Source organism: Ranitomeya variabilis, chromosome 4 (genome assembly GCF_051348905.1).
Source record: "Ranitomeya variabilis isolate aRanVar5 chromosome 4, aRanVar5.hap1, whole genome shotgun sequence".
NCBI lineage: Eukaryota > Metazoa > Chordata > Amphibia > Anura > Dendrobatidae > Ranitomeya > Ranitomeya variabilis.
In genome coordinates, this window is record NC_135235.1 from 31,307,132 (window position 1) to 31,329,705 (window position 22,574).

At 50.9% G+C, this 22,574-nt stretch overlaps 1 protein-coding gene across 1 annotated transcript in view; it reads left to right on the top strand.

Annotated features, from left to right (window-relative positions):
* PPRC1 (PPARG related coactivator 1) overlaps positions 1–20,946 on the top strand; it is a 29,178-nt gene extending 8,232 nt beyond the window's left edge. The window contains exons 5-14 of the mRNA XM_077258280.1: positions 192–2,883; positions 3,547–3,600; positions 4,098–4,155; positions 5,076–5,143; positions 6,918–7,725; positions 15,264–15,443; positions 15,569–15,626; positions 18,642–18,763; positions 19,630–19,781; positions 20,517–20,946. Of these exons, the coding sequence (XP_077114395.1) occupies positions 192–2,883; positions 3,547–3,600; positions 4,098–4,155; positions 5,076–5,143; positions 6,918–7,725; positions 15,264–15,443; positions 15,569–15,626; positions 18,642–18,763; positions 19,630–19,781; positions 20,517–20,620 (4,296 nt within the window). The 3' untranslated portion in view covers positions 20,621–20,946. The remainder of the gene's footprint in view (positions 1–191; positions 2,884–3,546; positions 3,601–4,097; positions 4,156–5,075; positions 5,144–6,917; positions 7,726–15,263; positions 15,444–15,568; positions 15,627–18,641; positions 18,764–19,629; positions 19,782–20,516) is intronic.
* Positions 20,947–22,574: the final 1,628 nt, after the last annotated feature.

The following is a 22,574-nucleotide window of genomic DNA, read 5'->3' on the forward strand; positions in this document are numbered from 1 at the left end:
CCCCTTCTCTGACTCATCCGCCGGATACCTGCAGGATGTCGGATGGGCCTAGCCGTCAGGGCTTTCCATGCATAACGTTAAGGCGGAGGAGAAGGGGGCTGCACAACCCCCGCCACAGGTGCCATTTCTGGGACAAGTGTCCTATAGAGCTTTACGTTGGTAGACTTCATGATATTCATGCTTCATTACAGATTTCTGGGCCAAACTGGGAACTGTTTCCAGATACAATCTGCTCCACACCAAAGAGACGCACCCGACTTAAAAGCTTGATAGCATGCTTACCGCGAAGGGCCGAAGCGGAGGAAACCCACCAACGAAGTGACGGAGAGGAAGAAGAACTGCTGTGTGTTACTAATAAAAGCCCCGGTATACTAACACATGACGATGGCGATAATGACGGGGATTCCGACCAGATCCTAATGCACGGAACGCCGTGTATCATAAATACAGAAAAAATTGCCCTCAACGAATTGGTTAAGTACATGCATCCTTACTGCCTACCTGCCATAACCATGTGCCTAGAGTCCGAAGATGACGAAAACCTACAGGAAGCAGTGTTTCTTGAGATTGTGTCCGAACAAGGGGAATGTATAAAAGTCCCGGTGGTGGTGGAGCCGCCGGCAGACTTATGTCCGGAGTCTTTAGATGGAATGACGGGAATGGATGTTGAGATGGAAAATCTACCTAATCACCTGTCCTCATCGGAGAAGGACGTCCCAGAGTTAGAAATGAGTGATGGAAAAGTGAATGATTACATAAAAGAAGCGGATGGGGTCCATGAAGAACTGACGGAGGCTGCAGTTGTGTCTAAATTAGGAGATTCACCCCCTCAACCTCCAGCGACTGACGTAATGGTTAATAAGTCTCCGGATGATGACGACTCCTGTAACTCGGAGGAAGTGGTTTCAGACCGTAAAAATAATAGTGCACCCGTTATCACTGCACCCATAGTTGCTCATGAAGAGCTGCCACAGAAGGTGAGAAGAACTGGCAGAGCTAAGAAACCTTCTAAATCAAAGTCGAAAAGTAAAACGAAGATTGTCGCTGAAGACAAACCTCCAGAAGCACCAGAACCGGTAACGGTGCAAAGCATCGCCCATCCATCGACGAGCCGTCCAACCAACCCCTCTCTGCAGGAATCTGACTTTTTGGTTAAGACATTAGACCAGGTTAAAAAGGAGTCCCAGATGGATCTCCGCTCCTCCAAGACCGGCCGTGCCAAGGCGAGAACCCGTGCAAGCATGGACACTTTCAGCACCGAGAAAAAAGTTGCAGTTGGGAAAGTAAAGGCTGTTTCTAAAGAAAGCGAACAAGTAAAGAATGCAATAAATGTTGGAAAAGATTTGGAGCAAACCCCCAAATTTGAGAATCCTGGTTCTGCTGAGACTTCAGAGCCTGTCGCCACGGTTGAAATTATACAGTCTGATACGGATAATGTCAAAGACGTTTTGGTCTCTTCTGATATCTGCGTTGGAGAAGAATCTGGAGCCTCGAAGGTTGAAGACTCGCAAGATGGTGATTCCTTGCAGATGAAGGAAGCGAAGCCCAAGTTGCTCAGTTTAAGTGAATATAGGAAACGACTTCAGCACCGTCAACCGAATCCTGCCCGAGAAAATGAAAACCTGTCGTGTAGCAAATGGCCAACTGTCCCCGAGCCCCCGACAGAGTTGGCAGAACTACCCTGCTTAATTGTACCTGGACAATCAAAGAAACCATCAGAAGAAGAGAAACCATATCCTCCAAAAAAAGTTAGCAATTCTGGACAGGAATGTCCAGTAAGTTTAGCCTCTGTTCCTGCACCTATGACGAGTCAAGAAGTCCACCACTTAAATGAGATGCCACGTCCAGCTGGTACATATGTTGCTCCACCGACAATAACACCCCAGCCTAACTTGCCACCTCCATTTTATCCTCCCGTGTGGCCAACAGTCTCTCCACATCCTTCTTTTTACCCTGGCATGCCACCCTTGGCTGCAGTTCCTCATTATCCAAATACTATGCCTGTACAACCACCACCTCTCATGAGTTGGCCTCCGTTTCCACCTCCACCTATTGCGGTGCCACCAGTGCATCCTACTGGTTGGGTACCAGGGCCACCAACACCATATTGGCCTAATGCACAAATGGTACAAGTGATGCCTGAAAGTCAGTCCCTTCTTATCTCTTCTGAAAAGTCTGTTCCCTTTGGTGCACCAAGTCTCCATGTGCTACCAGTTCCAGAAGGAAGGAAGGAACATGCAGTCCCAGCTGTAGATGGCAGACCCCAGACTTACCAGATACCAGTGATGAAGGCGGAGAACCTTGTAGGGCCAAAAGAGACCAAAAATGGTACAAAACCTGAATGCCCAAAGTCTAATGCGTCCTCCATGAAAGCTGCTAAGAAATCCCAAAATGCGCCCGTCCCAGAACCCAAGAAGGAAAATATTCTGATTCCCGATATGAAATCTACCAACCAAATGGTCTTTAAAATAATGGAAATTTTGAAGAAAGCCCAGAAATTAGGTTTCCAAATAAAGCCGGCTCCCAATGCCAACATAGCCAATGCGCAACCTGGAATTCAGGTGCCACCGTCTGCATCGGGGTTGAAACCAGAGCAGCCAAAGCAGACGGTTCCTGCAAATGTAAAGATGCAGGTCTTAAACATACTGCCCAGACAAGAACAAAATGTTTCGCTACCAGATGTTTCTTCAAAGGTCGTGAAGACAAAAATTGAGAAGATTCCAGCCACAGAAAGGGGTGCTGCCCAAGATAAGGTGGCATCAGTAGCTGCAGAGCCTGGCGTCCTCCCTCGTGCTGAACCCGTCTGTACGTCTGAGGAAAGATTCCAAACTACAGTCCAATCTGACCCGAAGGAGCCAGAGAAAAGCTTTACTTGTGAATCGGGTAAGAAGTCGGGGTGCACCGTCACTTTTAAGGGTTTTGCGTTGATCAGTAGGCAATAAAATCCTGAAATGTAGTGTTTTATAGAAATGCGCCAATCGATTCCCAGGACTCGGATCAAGCGACCTTGTCTGCGAACGGCCTCCTACCTATCAGAATCCTCTGCGCCATCATTGTGATACATGGCATCATGCCACGCTTACTAATCAGAAAAGAGGCGCCAAGGATGTCGGCAGGGTGACAGTCTGTGGGCGCTGGACTAAAGTCTTTTCAATGTGACCTGTGCCTTGTTAATTGATTGGCTCATCTCTATTTTATAATCCCTCCCCCGAGGAGCGCATCTGAGTAGTGGTCTTGAGTTGTGCCTTATGCAGTTTTATACTCATTTTGCCAAGTTCTAGCTCTGGCATGGAGGAACCGTTTATGCTACAGTATGCTAAAAGCTCTCTGCATCTATAGCTGGTACTTCAAAGGGATTTCTGAGGACAGAATATTCTTAGAATAAGTCACCAGTATCCATCAAGGTCTGACTTGGCTCTAGGAAAAAGGGGAGGATAAAAAAAGAGCGCACAAAAAAATTATGAAAAGTCGTGTGGGAAGAAAAGGGTAAAGTGCTACCTAAGGCTGCGACGTATGGCTGGGAATTGACTTTCTTATTTCGTCCAGGCATTGAAGCGACGGATCTCACCAGCTTGCTGGAGCAGTTTGAGAAGTCTGAAGGTAAGCAGGGGTCCGTGTTTTTACTTTTCACTTATTGACGGTTCCCTGCCGCTGACACACAGGAGCTGTGCCGTCCCTTTGTCTCGGGGAGAATGTGCTTGGTCTGGAGCAGCTCCTTTTATTGGGGTTGGCTTGCTCTGCGGTAAACACTTAATGGGATCAGGTTGTAAAATGGAGACATGCCCAAACAATGACAACCTAGCCCTAGTCTGCGGCGCACAAGTGGAAACCATCCCATTTCATTGTTTGACATTACTGAAAAAAAAATAAGAGAATGTTTTTGTGTGGAATCTTCTGATTTTAATGAAACATTTGCAGAATCCTTGTTTTTAGCGCTGCAGGGTCACTCCCTAGAATGGGTCATGGCAGCGATGATGAGCGGCACACTGCCAGCGCCGGGCTGTAGTCTTTAGATCTTCCGTTCTTGTTGTGTACGTGACCTGTCAATCTCATCCTCGTCCTGATTACAGAAGTTTAACACATTTGGTTCTTTGCAGCTAAAGAGGAGGAGCGGCTCCCTCGGAGTCCTGATAGCTTGGCTGTAGGAAACTCGGGGTAAGTAGCAGAGTTACCCTACAGCTGCGGCCGAGCGTGCAGACGTTCCGGCATAATATCCCACCGCACGGATGAAATAGGAAACGTTTCTACACTTCGTTCCTTTTGCCGCAGTTTGTCCCATTCTTGTGACTCATAGCCGCTAGTACAGAAGATAAACCATGTCATTCCTAAAGAACTCTTTGCCATGGACAATTTTTTTATTTTTTTTTTTTTTCCACTTTTTTTTATTCTCTTTTTTTTTTTTTTTTTCTACCTGAGAATTCCAAGAGGACTGGAATGGTGGAAAAGAACGCTATTTGTTAGTTGTATTTTTTTCTTTTGTTTTGTTTTTTTACGGCATTTATTGCATAGTTAAAAAAAAAAAAAAAAAGACCTAACCACATTATTCTGCAGGCCAGTACAGTTCTGGAAAGTCCAAACTTTAAAATTCCTTAATCAGTAAAAAACAAACAAAAAAAAATTTATGGGGCAGCGATCGGAGCCAATTTTCTGCGGTAATTCCGGTGCTGCTCGCTTTTGCATTGCTGACGACATTGCCGGGACGTGTGCACGGTCAGCAGGTATCTGCAGAAGTTACTCTCCGTGTGGACGTGAGCCGTGCTAACCCTCTAAGCTCTGCATAGTCTGAGTCTGGCTGTGCACTTTATCTGTGAGCTTCGTGTGGGCTCAGTGGAGAGAGGTACGGTTCACCACCCATAAGAGTAAGGGATCAGACATATCGCCCAACAGCCCGATCCTTCCTTCACCCCGGCATCTTGCTAAAGCTTGGCGCCCCATGTACTTTAGATGGAGGTCTGAGAACTCTGCTACATTCATTTCCGACATTCTTAAGCCTCACATTCTGGTTTGAAGCTCCTTGTTGGGGGTATTTTGGGTAGTGATGATTGTCATTGTGATGCGTTTTGTTTCTTTGGCAGGACCGGGAAAACATTGGAGAAGAAAGTTCATGAGAAACAGTTGGCGCCGGAGTTGGTGAACACAGCTGGTGAGTAGCTGCTATCATATGTATAGACCTCGCACCTCCGGTAAATACACGAATGACGCTGATCAGCTCTGCTGAAGGCTCTCGTAATGTCCCACTCCTGATTGTGCAGCCGCTCTTCACTCATTCTATTAAATCCTTTAATTGTGTCTGCCTGCAGCTACCAGTCGCTGTATCCCACTGCATATTTATCTGTACAGCCGCCATTAGGGGGAGCTCACTGCATACAGATTTATACAGCCACCATTAGGGGGAGCTCACTGCATATTTATCTGTACAGCCGCCATTAGGGGGAGCTCACTGCATACAGATTTATACAGCCGCCAGTAGGGGGAGCTCACTGCATACAGATTTATACAGCCGCCACTAGGGGGAGCTCACTGCATATTTATCTGTACACAGCCACCATTAGGGGGAGCTCACTGCATATTTATCTGTACAACCACCATTAGGGGGAGCTCGCTGCATACAGATTTATACAGCCACCACTAGGGGGAGCTCGCTGCATACAGATGTATACAGCCACCACTAGAGGCAGCTCCCTGCATACAGATTTATACAGCTGCCAGTTAGGGGGAGCTCACTGCATACAGATTTATACAGCCGCCAGTAGGGGGAGCTCACTGCATATTTATCTGTACACATCCGCCATTAGGGGGAGCTCACTGCATACAGATTTATACAGCCACCACTAGAGGCAGCTCCCTGCATACAGATTTATACAGCTGCCAGTAGGGGGAGCTCACTGCATACAGATTTATACAGCTGCCAGTAGGGGGAGCTCACTGCATACAGATGTATACAGCCGCCGCTAGGGGGAGCTCACTGCATACAGATTTATACAGCCACCACTAGAGGGAGCTCCCTGCATACAGATTTATACAGCTGCGACTAGGGGAGCTTGCTGCCTACTGATGTATACAGCCACCACTATGGGGAACTCGCTAGGTACAGGTTGAAAGGGAACCTGTCACCAGGTTTGGCCAATATGAGATAAATCTTCCACCTTTCAGGCCTGATATACAACATTCTACAATGCTGTATATAAACCCCACTTGACCTGAAAGAGAAGACCTACTCTATACTCGTCTGCAGGGCTGTCCGGTCCGAGGGATGTCGCTCCTCTTGGTCCTGTGCCTCCCGTCTTCTTTGCATGCCGCCCTCCCTACATACATCAGCCACACGGTGTACCCCGGTATCGCGCTCCCGCACAGGGGTACTTCTCCGCGCTGACCAGGGCAGAGTAAAGTCCTGCAATGAGCATGCGCTAGGGCTCTTTGATCTTTCCCGGCGCCTGCTCACTGCAATACTTTACTCTGCCCTCAATAGTGCAGAGAAAATCACCTGCACAGGAGCGCGATGCCGGGGAGATTGGATAACGTAGAGACGCGTCATCTCAAGAATAGCGACACCCCTCGAACCGGACCACCCCGCAGGTGAGTATAAGAAAAACACTTTCAGGTCAGGTTGGGGGCAGATATACAGCATTATAGAATGTTGTTTGTCCGCCCTAAAAGGTGGAGGTCTTAACACTTAATGGCCAAACCTGGTGACAGGTTCCCCTTAAGCAGAACTCCCGCGGCCCCCAGTACTGCCATGATAGTCATGCTGCTGAGGATCTGTGCATTATGGGATTTTCGATGATACGCTGCCGTATATCTAAGCTATGAAATGTTTGACTGTCTTCAGTAAATTTTGCATTTGTATAGATCTTCTCTAGGATGTGTAACAGGTTGTTAAAAAAAAAAAAAAAAAAACCCCTTTTTTTTTCTTAAAGGTCTTACCCCTCCTGCAACTCCACCGCATCAGCTCTGGAAGTCTGTGGTTACTGGGCCCAGTATTGGCAAGTCCAGGACTTTGCATGGCCAGGAAAAGACCTGTTCACCTCTGAAAACGGCAAAACTCATCGAGCCAAAGCCATTGCCACAAAGCCGCTTAAAAAGCCGCAGTGTTGTCTCTTCACCCGCTGTCGCCGTGCCTCCTGTCCATGTGGCCTCTGGTGACCATGATTACTGCATCTTACCGAGCCCGGAGGCAGAGAACAAGGCCACCACTGCTCCGCCACCTGCCCCCTGTGAAGAAGGCTCTCGCTGGAACGTCAAGCACCATCCAAATATCACCATAAAGCCCATAGTGCAATTCGCCAAACGGCAGCAGCACAAAGCTTGCCCAAAGCCGCCTGCTGCGCCAAGCGCACCTTCACCAGTCCCCAACCAAAGCACCACCTGTGGCCCCAGCAAACCAATTGCACCTTGTGATAGCATACAAAAAGCTAGCACAGACCCCCTGGACCACAGGACTAATGTTGTGGCTGAATCGGCAGTTGCCAGTGCACCAGCTTCAGTATTAATGTCTCCGGACTCCTCGCCTTGTCGTAGTGAAAACGGAGAGAGTAGAACTGATGTGAAGAGAGGAGACGCCTCGGCACGGAGGGCTCTGCGCTGCTATAGGAAATACAAGGGTTCCCCCAGTCCCCAAAAATCCAGGAGAGACCGGTCTAGCGGTAGTCGCTCAGGCTCAAGATCCTCCTCCTCCTCGTCCTCAAGGTCTCGGTCAGGGTCGCCTGCATCAAAGAGGAGAAGAACGTAAGTTTCTGTACTAGGGGCTTTTACTTTTTTGACCTGCATGTATTGGCTAAAAAGCATTTTTATCCAAGGATTTCATTCAGAATTTTCAACCTTGGGTTTCTACATCCTTTATTTATCACTGTACATAGACGGCAGGGACTGCCTAACTGTTATCTCGCTTTATCGGAGTTAGCTTTATAGCTCATTTGTGACCACATCAAAGTTCAACTTGTAACTGGTCATAAATGAGCTTTAGGGTATGTTTCCACGGTCAGGATGGCCGGCGGTATCGCCGCAGCGGCGAAGCCGCTCGGCACTAAGCCCCGCCCCCTTTCTGGGACGCGATCATGCCGGATGTGTTAACTCTTCACATCCGGGATGATCGCTCGCTCCCATAGGGCCCTGTGATATGCCTTGCGGGGACGCTGCGTCCCCGCAAGGTGTACAGACATGCTGCGATCTGAAAAGACGCGCAGCATGTCCGGAGTCGCAGGGAAGACTGATGCGGGTTTCCACGCATAGTGGAGACGGGATTTCATAAAATCCCCTCCACTATGCTGGAACATCTGGACGCTGCTTGTTTGACGCTGCAGCTCTGCGCAGCGTCAAACAAGCAGCGTTTCCTGACCGTGGAAACATACCCTAAAGGTACCTTCACACTAAACGATTTACCAACGATCACGACCAGCGATACGACCTGGCCGTGATCGTTGGTAAGTCGTTGTGTGGTCGCTGGAGAGCTGTCACACAGACAGCTCTCCAGCGACCAACGATGCCGAAGTCCCCGGGTAACCAGGGTAAACATCGGGTTACTAAGCGCAGGGCTGCGCTTAGTAACCCGATGTTTACCCTGGTTACCATTGTAAATGTAAAAAAAAAAAAAAAACGTACATACTTACATTCTGGTGTCCGTCAGGTCCCTCGCCGTCTGCTTCCCGCACTGACTGTGTCAGTGCCGGCCGTAAAGCACAGCACAGCGGTGACGTCACCGCTGTGCTCTGCTTTTACTTTACGGCCGGCACTCAGTCAGTCAGTGCGGGAAGCGGACGGCGGGGGACGTGTGACAGACACCGGAATGTGAGTATGTACGGTTTGTTTGTTTTTACTTTTACAATGGTAACCAGGGTAAATATCGGGTTACTAAGTGCGGCCCTGCACTTAGTAACCCAATATTTACCCTGGTTACCATTGTAAAACATCGCTGGCATCGTTGCTTTTGCTGTCAAACACGACGATACACGCCAATCTGACGACCAAATAAAGTTCTGAACTTTCAGCAATGACCAGCGATATCACAGCAGGATCCAGATCGCTGCTGCGTGTCAAACACAACGATATCGCTATCCAGGACGCTGCAACGTCACGGATCGCTATCGTTATCGCTGCAAAGTCGCTTAGTGTGAAGGTACCTTAAGGATAGTTCAGGAGAAGAGAGATAGCAGTCGCAGATGTTGATACCAAAAGACTGTTGCACTGGAGCTGCAAGTACCGCCGCTTCTGTGACGCTGTCTGCGGCTCTTCTTCTGATTAGTTGGCCTGTTGTAACATCATGTGCGTCATTCCAGGCTGGCTAATCAAAAGAAGAGTCTCTGATGTCAGGTAAAGTGGTAGATCTCATTGCTCCCGTCCAAAGGCCACAGATTACTGCCGCGGCCGATGGATCCGGATGTGAGAGTCGATTCTCAACAACTTGTCATAGACCATGAGAAGATCTCACACACTTGTTGGATGGGCAGGGGGTGCGTAAGGGGGCTGGGCAGGGGGTGCGTAAGGGGGCTGGGCAGGGGGTGCGTAAGGGGGCTGGGCAGGGGGTGCGTAAGGGGGCTGGGCAGGGGGCGCGTAAGGGGGATGGGTGCGTAGGGGAATGGGCAGGGGGTGCGTAGGGGGATGGGTAGGGGGTGCATAGGGCAGGGGGTGCGTAGGGGAATGGACGGGGTGCGTAGGGGAATGGACGGGGTGCGTAGGGGAATGGACGGGGTGCGTAGGGGAATGGACGGGGTGCGTAGGGGAATGGACGGGGTGCGTAGGGGAATGGACGGGGTGCGTAGGGGAATGGGCAGGGGGTGCGTAGGGGAATGGACAGGGGGTGCGTAGGGGAATGGACAGGGGGTGCGTAGGGGAATGGGCAGGGGGTGCGTAGGGGAATGGGCAGGGGGTGCGTAGGGGAATGGGCAGGGGGTGCGTAGGGGGATGGGTAGGGAGTGCGTAGGGGCATGGGTAGGGGGATGGGTAGGGAGTGGGTAGGGGGATGGGTAGGGAGTGCGTAGGGGACTGGGGGCTGGGCAGGGGGTGCGTAGGGTATGGACAGGGACGTACAAGTCAAAGTAGTACACAATTTTTAATGAAACTCTATTGCAAAATTGTTTTAGCCAAAAAATACATATTCCTCATCTTTGTAATTAAGAGGCCTTTTGCAGCCTGGTCCGCCTGTGGTTATATGTTTGGGTCCAGCATCTTGTACCACACTGACTGCCGCCTATAGTTCCAAGATGAAATCTTCAGGCATTTAGGTCAGCATCAAATTGCAATTTTCAAGATCTTTCTTCTTGTCCATCTGCGCCTTCATGGCTTTAGTTCCAGGAGACCTTGTCCTGGCCACGTGGAGCACGTCTCACTTGAAACAAAAGCTCTCTAGCAGTAAAACAATACAGGTTTCCGTTCACTGACTGCAAGCGGAGCTCTGGAAAAGGCATAAATGAGCTTTATCTGCAGAATGTGGGGACCATTCTAATGTGCCGCCGAGATACAAGTCGATTGTTTAGACACCGTATCTGGCTGATGCACACGCGGCTTTAACGTGATCATCAGAGGTGTCAAATCACAACGTGGCGCCCGGACAAGTGCTGACTGCGCCGGTTAATTGTTCATTCACGTTGCCAGTCTGTACAGGCCAGAGATCAGGGGCTCGTCAGGAGGCTGAGTAACAAAGTGCGGGGCTTCTGGTTATTAGTGTGCACAGTGGCGAATACACCGCATTTTTTTAATTTTTTTTTAAATCTGGGTGCGACTTTTATCTAAGCTCATTCACACTCTGCGGATTGTAAACGTGCAGCATTTTTTATGCAGTTTTTTTTTACTGTGGATTTAACTCATTGCAGTGCGTATATGTTCTCGGTGCTCCGTCCTCCTCCGTGGCTGCATTAGGGGCACCGATATTGGAGAAGTGTCAGGGTGTAAATCTCGTATCTGCTCCACCCCAACCACATGCAAAGCTGCACAGGATGGAGAGCAGTGAAATGAGCGGATTTTACAGAAGTAATTGACGGTCTCCTACTTTCACTCTTACGCTTGGTGTTAGGTGCGTCGTTACGGCCGTGTGGCTACATGAAGGGCGCCGTTACATGGGCCCATTTACACGATCTCAGGGTGAGCACATCAGGGGCCTCTGTGTATAGGGGTCCTCTGTGTATAGGGGTCCTCTATGCTGCTCTGATCTGAGAAGGAACAAGTGTTCAGATCCCCTGCAGCGCCCCCAGAGGAGAAATGTACCGTTACACCATTCCTTTTGGAAACTGTTGTCTCTGTGTAGTGATCAGGGAAGGCAGGTCCTCCAGAGAAGCGGCCTCCATATTTTCACCGCTTAACGACCAGAGCTATTTTTGGTTTTGAATTTCCGTTTTTCCGCTCCCCTTCTTCCCAGAGCCATAACTTTTTTATTTTTTGGTCAAAATGGCCATGTGAGGGCTATAACCCTATTCGTTTTAACATATCATGTACTGGAAAATGGGGAAAAAAATTTAAAGTCCGGTGAAATTGCAAAAAAAGTGCAATCACACAGATGTTTTTTGTTTTGCTTTTTGCTAGGTTCACTAAATGCTAAAACTGACCTGCCATTGTGATTCTCCAGGTCATTACGAGTTCATAGACACCAAACATGTCTGGGTTATTTTTTTATCTTAAGTGGTGAAAGAAACTCCAAACTTTGTTACAAAAAAAATTGCGCCATTTTCCGATTCTTGTAGCGTCTCCATTTTTCGTGATCTCAGGTTGGGTGAGGGCTTATTTTTTGCACGCCGAGATGATGATTTTAATAAACATTTTGGTGCAGATACGATCTTTTGATCGCATTTTGATTGCATTTTAATGCAATGTCACGGCGACCAAAAAAACATAATTCTGACGTTTTGACTTTTTTTTCTCACTACGCTGTGTATATGTGTGTGTGTATATATGTGTATATATATATATATATATATATGTATATATGTGTGTATATGTATGTATATATATATATATATATATATATATATATATATATATATATATATATATATATATATATATATATATATATATATATATATATATATATATATATACACACACACACATACATTTTCTTTTTTTTTTTTACTCTTGGCATGTTTCAATAGCCTCCGTGGGAGAAGCTGCCACAACCCGTTCGGCTCTGCTACATACAGGCGATGATCAGATCACCTGTATGTAACAGATTTGCTAACTTGTTATGGGTGCCGACCACTAGGTGGCACTCATAGCAATCCGGCAGAGACAGCCATAGATGTCTCCAGGAGAGTTCTGTTTGTCATTCCCTTAAAGAGAACCTGTCACCCCCAAAATCGAAGGTGAGCTAAGCCCACCGCCATCAGGGGCTTATCTACAGCATTCTGTAATGCTGTAGATAAGCCCCCGATGTATCCTGAAAGATGAGAAAAAGAGGTTAGATTATACTCACCCAGGGGCGGTCCTGCTGCGGTCCGATCCGATGGGCGTCGCGGTTCGGGACCTCCCATCTTCTTACGATGACGTCCTCTTCTTGTCTTCACGCTGTGGTTGTCTGTCCTGTTGAGGGCAGAGCAAAGTACTGCAGTGCGCAGGCGCCGGTAAAGGTCAGAGAGGCCCAGCGCCTGCGCACTGCAGTACTTTGCCCATCGGACCGGACCGGGACCGCCCCCTCTAACCTCTTTTTCTCATCTTTCAGGATACACCGGGGGCTTATCTACAGCATTACAGAATGCATTACAGAATGCTGTAGAGAAGCCCCTGATGCCGGTGGGCTTAGCTGGTATACGATTTTTGCAGTGACAGGTTTCCTTTAAGGATTTACTTTATTACTAAAATGTGAAAATTGGCTGTCAAGTATTATCATTTAGTTTTCGGTTAAGTGTTTTGTTTGGTTTTTTTTTTCGGTTTTTTTTTTATTGTTCTCCCCTTTGTATTTTATAATTTTTCTTCATCTTTCTTTTCTGCATATTTTTACGTTATGATGTTTCGGTCTTTTTTTCACATTGATATGTATATTTAATAACTTCCAGTTTCAGAAAAAAAAAAACCCTCTCCCACCGCAGAATCCTTTTTTTTTTTTTTTTTTCTCCTCCCCTCCCAAGGTCCATTTCTTAGTCTCCACCGCTGCTCCTAGTGTCTGTTATTGTCTACAGTGCTGATGTCACTCAACGTCGCTGCAGCCAATCAATGCTTGGGAAAAGCTCCTGAGCTCAGTTATTGGCTGCAGACAGCAACAAACATCGGGAAACTGCAGTGGGAGACTCAGCGCTTGGCCAGGGGAGGGTGAATAAAGAATGTTTTTTGGTTTTTGGTTTTTTTTTAAACCAACTGCAGCCAAAAGAATTTGCGCTACACAATAACCCAGATTCATAATGAAGGAAGGCCAAGAAAGTATCAAGATCCCTATAATCACCACTCCCAATATAACATGTATACATACAGGAGACCACCAGGAGCATTAAATTAATGCTCCTGGTGGTCTCCTGTATGTAGCCAAAAAAATTTGTCTACCACTCGGGACCACCGCTTCTCAATTCGTATATTTTCTCCTTTTAAAATATCACCTGTATTCTCTGTGGTGACTGCACTCTCTCCCAGCGATTGTCACTCGAACCCTGAACCCCCTCTGCAAATCTATATCCTATAGTTTTGTCTACTTCTCCCTAACATTCTACATCTCCACGGTAACAGACTACAGAGGAACTGTTTGTAGTCTGATTCGGCAGTCATCATCTCTTCTATATGTCCAGCGCTTCTAGGTAATCTACGAAACGTACATTACAACAGAGGACAAATGGAAATAAACGTGATGACTGCAGGATCAGACTACAGGGTCCTATTTGTAGTCTGTTACCCAGGTGCATACATAAATATCATGGAGCCCCAAAGCAGAAGGTCTGCCATTAAAAAAAAAAAAGTTAAATAATTGGCTGGGCCACAAAAAACCATCTCATAACTTTCCAGCCTTTACATAGTCATTGTCCTCCTGCTGAAGTCCTAGATTCCTGTTTCATTGCCCACATAAAGTATGATGCCAACAAAAGTGCCCCCCAAACACAATGATACCCCCATGGTGAATTCCTCCACATGCACAGTATAATGAACCTACTGTACCCCACCACAACTCCCAAGGCAAAGTATGGTGACCCCAACACAGCCCTTCATGCAGTATAATGGGTTTACATACATTATAACGGCCCCAAACCTCTCCACACTGTTTAATGGCTGCACTAGCCCTCCATACAGTATAATGGACCCCTTACAGCCCATCACACAGTATATAGTATATTGAGCCCCATATAATTCTCCGCACGCTGTAATGCGTCCGCCATGGTCCTCGGTACGCTGTAATGCGTCCCCCATGGTCCTCGGTACGCTGTAGTGCAGTGTCCCCCATGGTCCTCGATACGCTATAATACGTCCTCTGTACACTGTAATGCACCCTCCCCATGGTCCTCCGTACTGTATTACGGCCACCAATCACTGATTTTGAAATAAATACTCGCCTCTCCTCGTTCACCCGCTGCTCCGGTCTCCTGTGCTATGAAGTGCCTCACATCTCAGTACAGAGGACGCGCTGTCATGACGTCATTACACCCGCCACTCTGACACGTCAGACGCCGAGGATGATTGGGGTTCAAGGGTCAGCTGATGCTCCCTCCTCCATCATAATTGCTTGCGCTGGGGGCCAGAGGGGCGGGGGTGGGGCGCCGATTCAGGCGCTGACACTAGGTCTTCCACTCGCGGGCCCCATATCAGTCGTGTGGCCTGCCGCCATTGGCTATACGCCACAGCTGTTACCTTGGAAACTCCAATCTGCATTGGAGCTGTAGACACAAAACGGCAGGATTTTTTTTACTTTGTGCCTATTGGAAATCAGTTAAATTGTTAATTTTAGTTATGTTGGGCCGGAAAAGACTGTTTTTGAGTTTTGCTGATGGGACTCCCTGAGATGGAGTACAGCACTCATCTTTTTCCGGGTAGCCTATTACCAATGAATGAAGTGGCATGCATGCGGGACCACCACTCCATTCAGACGGGGGGCATTTGGTGGCCCCGTTCTTATGGTAACTGAAAGTCTCAGTGGTCGAACCTTCATCAATTCGGTGTGTACAGAGGTGTTATCAGTCATTGTAATCCGGCCTCTGATTATAGGGAAACTGCTGAAACTTTCTATTTTTTCATAAAGAGTTAAGAGTCTAAACTCTCCCCAGTGGAATATCGTCGCAGGATGTATGCGCCTGGTTATACAGTCATGGTCGCTCTCCTCGGTGTTGCACGCAGCTTTATGTTCTGTTTTTCCTTTTTCATAGCTCCAGGTTCAGATCCAGAAGCAGGCGCAGGTCTCGCTCCTCCTCCAGATCTAGTTATGGCACTAGCGGCTCCTCGAGATCTTCGTCATGTTCATCCCGGTCATGCACTCCTTCTTCCAGTCGATCTCGGTCACGATCCATATCACCCTATGGGCGGAGATGTCGGAGCCGAAGTCGGAGGTAAATGCATGTGCTGCATATGGCAGCGGCACAGTGTGGTTGTTCATGTGGGCTGTAGTTTTTTGGTTTGTTTCCCCTATTTTTTTCCTATTTCTGCCATTTTTAATGTGACGTCTGTTTGACAGGTGCGAATCCAGAGAAAGTTATAACAGGAGGAAGATATTTCACAAGGAGCGAGCCATAGTAAGTACTTCCAGCCAGCGCCTTCGTCATCGACCCCATGAGACTGCTGTACATTGAGATTTTAATTTTTTTCTGCAGATGCGTCGCTCTTCCGCCCCCCTCTCGCGTCGCTCTTCCGCCCCCCTCTCGCGTCGCTCTTCCGCCCCCCTCTCGCGTCGCTCTTCCGCCCCCCTCTCGCGTCGCTCTTCCGCCCCCCTCTCGCGTCGCTCTTCCGCCCCCCTCTCGCGTCGCTCTTCCGCCCCCCTCTCGCGTCGCTCTTCCGCCCCCCTCTCGCGTCGCTCTTCCGCCCCCCTCTCGCGTCGCTCTTCCGCCCCCTCTCGCCTCGCTCTTCCGCCCCCCTCTCGCCTCGCTCTTCCGCCCCCCTCTCGCCTCGCTCTTCCGCCCCCCTCTCGCCTCGCTCTTCCGCCCCCCTCTCGCCTCGCTCTTCCGCCCCCCTCTCGCCTCGCTCTTCCGCCCCCCTCTCGCCTCGCTCTTCCGCCCCCCTCTCGCCTCGCTCTTCCGCCCCCCTCTCGCCTCGCTCTTCCGCCCCCCTCTCGCCTCGCTCTTCCGCCCCCCTCTCGCCTCGCTCTTCCGCCCCCCTCTCGCCTCGCTCTTCCGCCCCCCTCTCGCCTCGCTCTTCCGCCCCCCTCTCGCCTCGCTGCTCTTCCGCCCCCCTCTCGCCTCGCTGCTCTTCCGCCCCCTCTCGCCTCGCTGCTCTTCCGCCCCCCTCTCGCCTCGCTGCTCTTCCGCCCCCCTCTCGCCTCGCTGCTCTTCCGCCCCCCTCTCGCCTCGCTGCTCTTCCGCCCCCCTCTCGCCTCGCTGCTCTTCCGCCCCCCTCTCGCCTCGCTGCTCTTCCGCCCCCCTCTCGCCTCGCTGCTCTTCCGCCCCCCTCTCGCCTCGCTGCTCTTCCGCCCCCCTCTCGCCTCGCTGCTCTTCCGCCCCCCTCTCGCCTCGCTGCTCTTCCGCCCCCCTCTCGCCTCGCTGCTCTTCCGCCCCCCTCTCGCCTCGCTGCTCTTCCGCCCCCCTCTCGCCTCGCTGCTCTTCCGCCCCCCTCTCGCCTCGCTGCTCTTCCGCCCCCCTCTCGCCTCGCTGCTCTTCCGCCCCCCTCTCGCCTCGCTGCTCTTCCGCCCCCCTCTCGCCTCGCTGCTCTTCCGCCCCCCTCTCGCCTCGCTGCTCTTCCGCCCCCCTCTCGCCTCGCTGCTCTTCCGCCCCCCTCTCGCCTCGCTGCTCTTCCGCCCCCCTCTCGCCTCGCTGCTCTTCCGCCCCCCTCTCGCCTCGCTGCTCTTCCGCCCCCCTCTCGCCTCGCTGCTCTTCCGCCCCCCTCTCGCCTCGCTGCTCTTCCGCCCCCCTCTCGCCTCGCTGCTCTTCCGCCCCCCTCTCGCCTCGCTGCTCTTCCGCCCCCCTCTCGCCTCGCTGCTCTTCCGCCCCCCTCTCGCCTCGCTGCTCTTCCGCCCCCCTCTCGCCTCGCTGCTCTTCCGCCCCCCTCTCGCCTCGCTGCTCTTCCGCCCCCCTCTCGCCTCGCTGCTCTTCCGCCCCCCTCTCGCCTCGCTGCTCTTCCGCCCCCCTCTCGCCTCGCTGCTCTTCCGCCCCCCTCTCGCCTCGCTGCTCTTCCGCCCCCCTCTCGCCTCGCTGCTCTTCCGCCCCCCTCTCGCCTCGCTGCTCTTCCGCCCCCCTCTCGCCTCGCTGCTCTTCCGCCCCCCTCTCGCCTCGCTGCTCTTCCGCCCCCCTCTCGCCTCGCTGCTCTTCCGCCCCCCTCTCGCCTCGCTGCTCTTCCGCCCCCCTCTCGCCTCGCTGCTCTTCCGCCCCCCTCTCGCCTCGCTGCTCTTCCGCCCCCCTCTCGCCTCGCTGCTCTTCCGCCCCCCTCTCGCCTCGCTGCTCTTCCGCCCCCCTCTCGCCTCGCTGCTCTTCCGCCCCCCTCTCGCCTCGCTGCTCTTCCGCCCCCCTCTCGCCTCGCTGCTCTTCCGCCCCCCTCTCGCCTCGCTGCTCTTCCGCCCCCCTCTCGCCTCGCTGCTCTTCCGCCCCCCTCTCGCCTCGCTGCTCTTCCGCCCCCCTCTCGCCTCGCTGCTCTTCCGCCCCCCTCTCGCCTCGCTGCTCTTCCGCCCCCCTCTCGCCTCGCTGCTCTTCCGCCCCCCTCTCGCCTCGCTGCTCTTCCGCCCCCCTCTCGCCTCGCTGCTCTTCCGCCCCCCTCTCGCCTCGCTGCTCTTCCGCCCCCCTCTCGCCTCGCTGCTCTTCCGCCCCCCTCTCGCCTCGCTGCTCTTCCGCCCCCCTCTCGCCTCGCTGCTCTTCCGCCCCCCTCTCGCCTCGCTGCTCTTCCGCCCCCCTCTCGCCTCGCTGCTCTTCCGCCCCCCTCTCGCCTCGCTGCTCTTCCGCCCCCCTCTCGCCTCGCTGCTCTTCCGCCCCCCTCTCGCCTCGCTGCTCTTCCGCCCCCCTCTCGCCTCGCTGCTCTTCCGCCCCCCTCTCGCCTCGCTGCTCTTCCGCCCCCCTCTCGCCTCGCTGCTCTTCCGCCCCCCTCTCGCCTCGCTGCTCTTCCGCCCCCCTCGCGCCTCGCTGCTCTTCCGCCCCCCTCGCGCCTCGCTGCTCTTCCGCCCCCCTCTCGCCTCGCTGCTCTTCCGCCCCCCTCGCGCCTCGCTGCTCTTCCGCCCCCCTCGCGCCTCGCTGCTCTTCCGCCCCCCTCGCGCCTCGCTGCTCTTCCGCCCCCCCTCGCGCCTCGCTGCTCTTCCGCCCCCCTCTCGCCTCGCTGCTCTTCCGCCCCCCCTCTCGCCTCGCTGCTCTTCCGCCCCCCCTCTCGCCTCGCTGCTCTTCCGCCCCCCCTCTCGCCTCGCTGCTCTTCCGCCCCCCCTCTCGCCTCGCTGCTCTTCCGCCCCCCCTCTCGCCTCGCTGCTCTTCCGCCCCCCCCCTCGCCTCGCTGCTCTTCCGCCCCCCCCCCCTCCCCCTCGCCTCGCTGCTCTTCCGCCCCCCTCTCGCCTTGTAGCTGTACATGAATATCAATGTTGTGTGCATTATCTGCTGTTAATATGACTGCATCTGACTTTTCAGGAGGAGCGGAGGGTCGTGTACATTGGCAAAATCAACAGTCTCATGACAAGATCGGAGCTGAGTCGCCGCTTCTCTGTTTTCGGGGAGATAGAGGAGTGCAACATCCACTTCAGAGAGGAGGGGTAAGTGATCAGTATGAAGCGGATGGGGAAGCCGGAAAGTGTAAGACCCTTTCACCTTTTAATAATGGGCAGTACAGCTTTTCACATGGCTCTGCGGCTCCATGTCGTGGTCCCCTGCCAATTCCTGGAATTCTGCCGTATGGCACAAATATGCCAGTGTGTGGAGCAGATTCATTCGCTCTGCTGGGATTTGTGCACATGACGTCATTTAGGTGCCGGCAATCCGCACTGTTTTTACTATAGGAAGACTCATCAGGAAAATTCCGGCGGTGTATAATATAGTGGCAGCTTCCAAAAAAAAGTGACCGATCATGTGCACTGCAAGTGGTTTTGACATTGCTGTTCACTCTCATTGCTGATATTTTAAGCACTTTTTTAGTTGGGTTCCAGGGGGGAATCCACTGAAAAAGATGCCTTGTAAATAGACCCTTACACAGCCGGAAGCTGCTTCCAACAGCAGCGATGGGAGGAAAGCTGGTCAATCTGAATTGCTACATGGCGAAGCAGTGAAGATGGCGGAATATCTGCAGGAGCTCAGCCGCCATAATGGACCAGCTCATGGGGCTTTATGATGGCTGAACTCCTGCCGATCTTCCGCCATCTTCTCTGTTTCCAGTCTACAAGCTCCCAGCCATTTTCCTGTGCTGATTGCTGAGGCTTTCGGCAGCTTGAGTTAATGAAGGATTTGTCCACCCTGTTAACCATGTAAGGCCCAACATCCGGCCTCCACCGAAGGTGCACTCTAGAAGACTACCCAAGAAATTATGCACTTCTCCAGCAGCCACACACCGCTGAGAGTGACACATTGCTCCGCCTGTGCTCTGGTTACTTCTCCATTAATGTGCATTCTTCTTTTTCTCCCCCAGTGATAACTATGGCTTTGTGACGTACCGCTGTACCAGGGAAGCCTTTGCTGCTATAGAAAATGGCCACAAATTGCGCCTTCCAGACGAGTTGCCTTTCGATCTCTGCTTTGGAGGCAGGAGACAATTTTGTAAAAGTAATTATGCTGATCTTGGTAAGTACCTTCTTACTGGTGGTGTGACGGGCACAAACCCAAGCAATGTCTGCATTCACACTGCATTGTAAGGCTGGATCAGAAAACAACCTCTATTTGTGTTTTTTTTGCTCCTCGCTTATTCAGCTCATCTGCTCTTGGGGTTCAACGAGACTTGTGCACATTCGTATTCGCATGTGTATTGGGCATGGTAGTCCTGTTTCCAAAATTGATCACTGGATAGGTAATAATTCCCAAACTGGGGACTTGTGGATGATGATTTTTCTTCTGTAGTCAGGAGGAATTGCAATTCGTCTGGTGATCCAAAAATTATCACCTATCCAGTGAGTAGATAATTTTTGGACTGGAGTACCCTTAAGCCTCAGTTCAGGCAGTGCAGCTGATAAAGGGCTTAAGCTGAAGAGGGTTTTTGTGCCACATGGCACCTCCTGTACCCATCGTCCACCCTCTTCTGACACTTGCTGTCTATGTACGGAAGAAGTTTAGAGCCTGTTCCATCCTTGGTGGGTGCTGGATAATTAACACAGCAGACACTCGCCGGTATCGGCGCTCGCTCTGGTCAGAGCAGCTCAACCAGGATTCAGTGATGATCGGCGACCTCGGCATTTTAAGCGATTTGAACCGTTCTCCTACATTTGGTTGCCATGATACAATATCAGAAACCCGATGGGTCGTTATCGAGCCAGGAAGTCAAATATCAATTCCCATCATTTTTTTCTTTTTTTTTCTTTGCAGATTCGAACCGTGACGACTTTGATCCGACGCCGGCTAGAAGCAAATATGAAGCTTTAGATTTCGATACCTTATTAAAACAAGCCCAAAAGAATCACCGGAGGTAACGCCACGCCCGGACGTCAATACAGAAGAATCATGTATAACGAAGTTACCTCAAACACTGGAGAGAAGGCCATTCACTAAATACGAGCACGAGACTCCCAACATCCCAGGGGACGGGGAGACAAGTGCTGGATTATTTTTCATTTTTAATTAAATTAAAAAAAAATAATCAAAAAAAAGTTTAAAGACAATTTTATTTTTTATTTTAGAATTGATACTTGTTTTTTTTTGGTTTTCTAACCTATTTAACTGGCGCTTAGTGTGCACTGCCCAGATCTGATGAGGAGTCACTATGCAGATCGCTAATAAACATATAACGTACAGCGGAGTCCTTGTGTGGTCATTTAGGTGCGGGGAGGACGGTGTGATCTTTAGGAATATACAAGCAGCAGGCGATTCAGGAACATTTTTGTGGAGGGCTGAAACAATATGTTAAACATAACTCTGCTCAATATGAAAGGCTTGATACTGCCTTTAGACTTCTGAAAAAAAAACACATGAAGGAAAAAAAAAAGCTGCTGTATTTTTAAGTGCAAAACCAAATCTTTTCTGCAGTGTTTATAAAGCATTAAAGACGCAAATTCACATCTGCACCAAAAACACATTGAATAAGGGGGAATACAACTAAAAGAAATCCAGCAAACACGCAATAATCAGAGTAGATTTTTATTGCGTTGTGTGGTGCGGACACATGCAGGAAAAAAATAATCCAACATTTTACGCAACGTGTGAACACACTCTGGTTTCCCTTTTCAATAGAGCAAAAAAATATCAATTGTGTAATTTACAGATTCCGTAAATAATCTGAGCGCTGTGTTGTGCGGGTCGTTATGATTACAGGGACATCAAATAAGTCCGTGTTGTTTGATTTGTGATTAATTATTTAAAAAGAAAAAGCTCATTAAAAATAACATTATTTTAAGTGGTTCTCATTATTTTTTAGTAATTTTAAAAAATAAAAAAAACTTTTCAATCTAGAATACAAGTACATCCAGTTTACTTCTATCTGTATATTCTGCCTATGGAGCCAGAGCCTGCAACACAGTTTCCCCTTTACCGCACCAGAGCCTGTGGCTCAGTTGCTTTAGTTCCTGCCTGTAATGTTAAAAGTTGTGAGTTCAATTACAGGGGAGATGTCACCAAAAATAAAAATTGTAACTGCTTTTTATTATTTAACAAATTTAAGGGAAAAAAGAGGTTTTTACTCGGACTCCCATGACAGCACGACGAGAGAGGGGATCCGCCCATTAGGAACAGGAAACCTACAGATACAAAAGGGCGGCACCTCTCCCCTGCATCAGTTGGTTTCCTGTTCCTAAAGGGACGGGTGCCTACAGATTGAACTAAAGGAGCCCAGGCCGGCCGGACCGAGTCTGGTAGCGGGGGGGTCTCCTACCTCGGCCGGTGCGGAGAACCCTGGAGACGCCACGGTGGTCCTGGCTGGACTGCACGCGGTGGCGTTCGCAGCAGGGAGCGGAGTCCGGAGGATTTTCCTGCCTCCATCAGCGTCGGTGCCGGTAAGTATATCCCATTGGTGATGCAGCGGTGCGGTGAATATGGGGTACCGGCGTCAGGGCTGTCTGGGTGAACTCCCGGAGCGCTGCGGTCCGTCCCCGGCGTCCTGCACCGCTCTCAGCGTGTGCTGGAGCGTTTCCGGGTGCGGTGACGTGAGGGGGCGGAGTTAGCAGCCGCTTCCGGGTCGCCGGGTGTCTGCGCATGCGTAGTCGATCCAAGATGGCGGCGCCCATTGCATCCTGAATGCCGGTTTCTCCCACATGGTTTCCTGCCCTCCCTGCTGTATCCTGAGCCAATGGGGTAGCGCTGACCTATCTGCTGACCGGATCCAAGGGGGATTTAAGCAGGTGACAACTGCAGAACCCTGCTTTTGGTCGCAAGTCATCATGGAGAGTGGTGGTGAGCAGCAGCAGCTGCTGGATGAGGTGCGTCAGAAGCCCA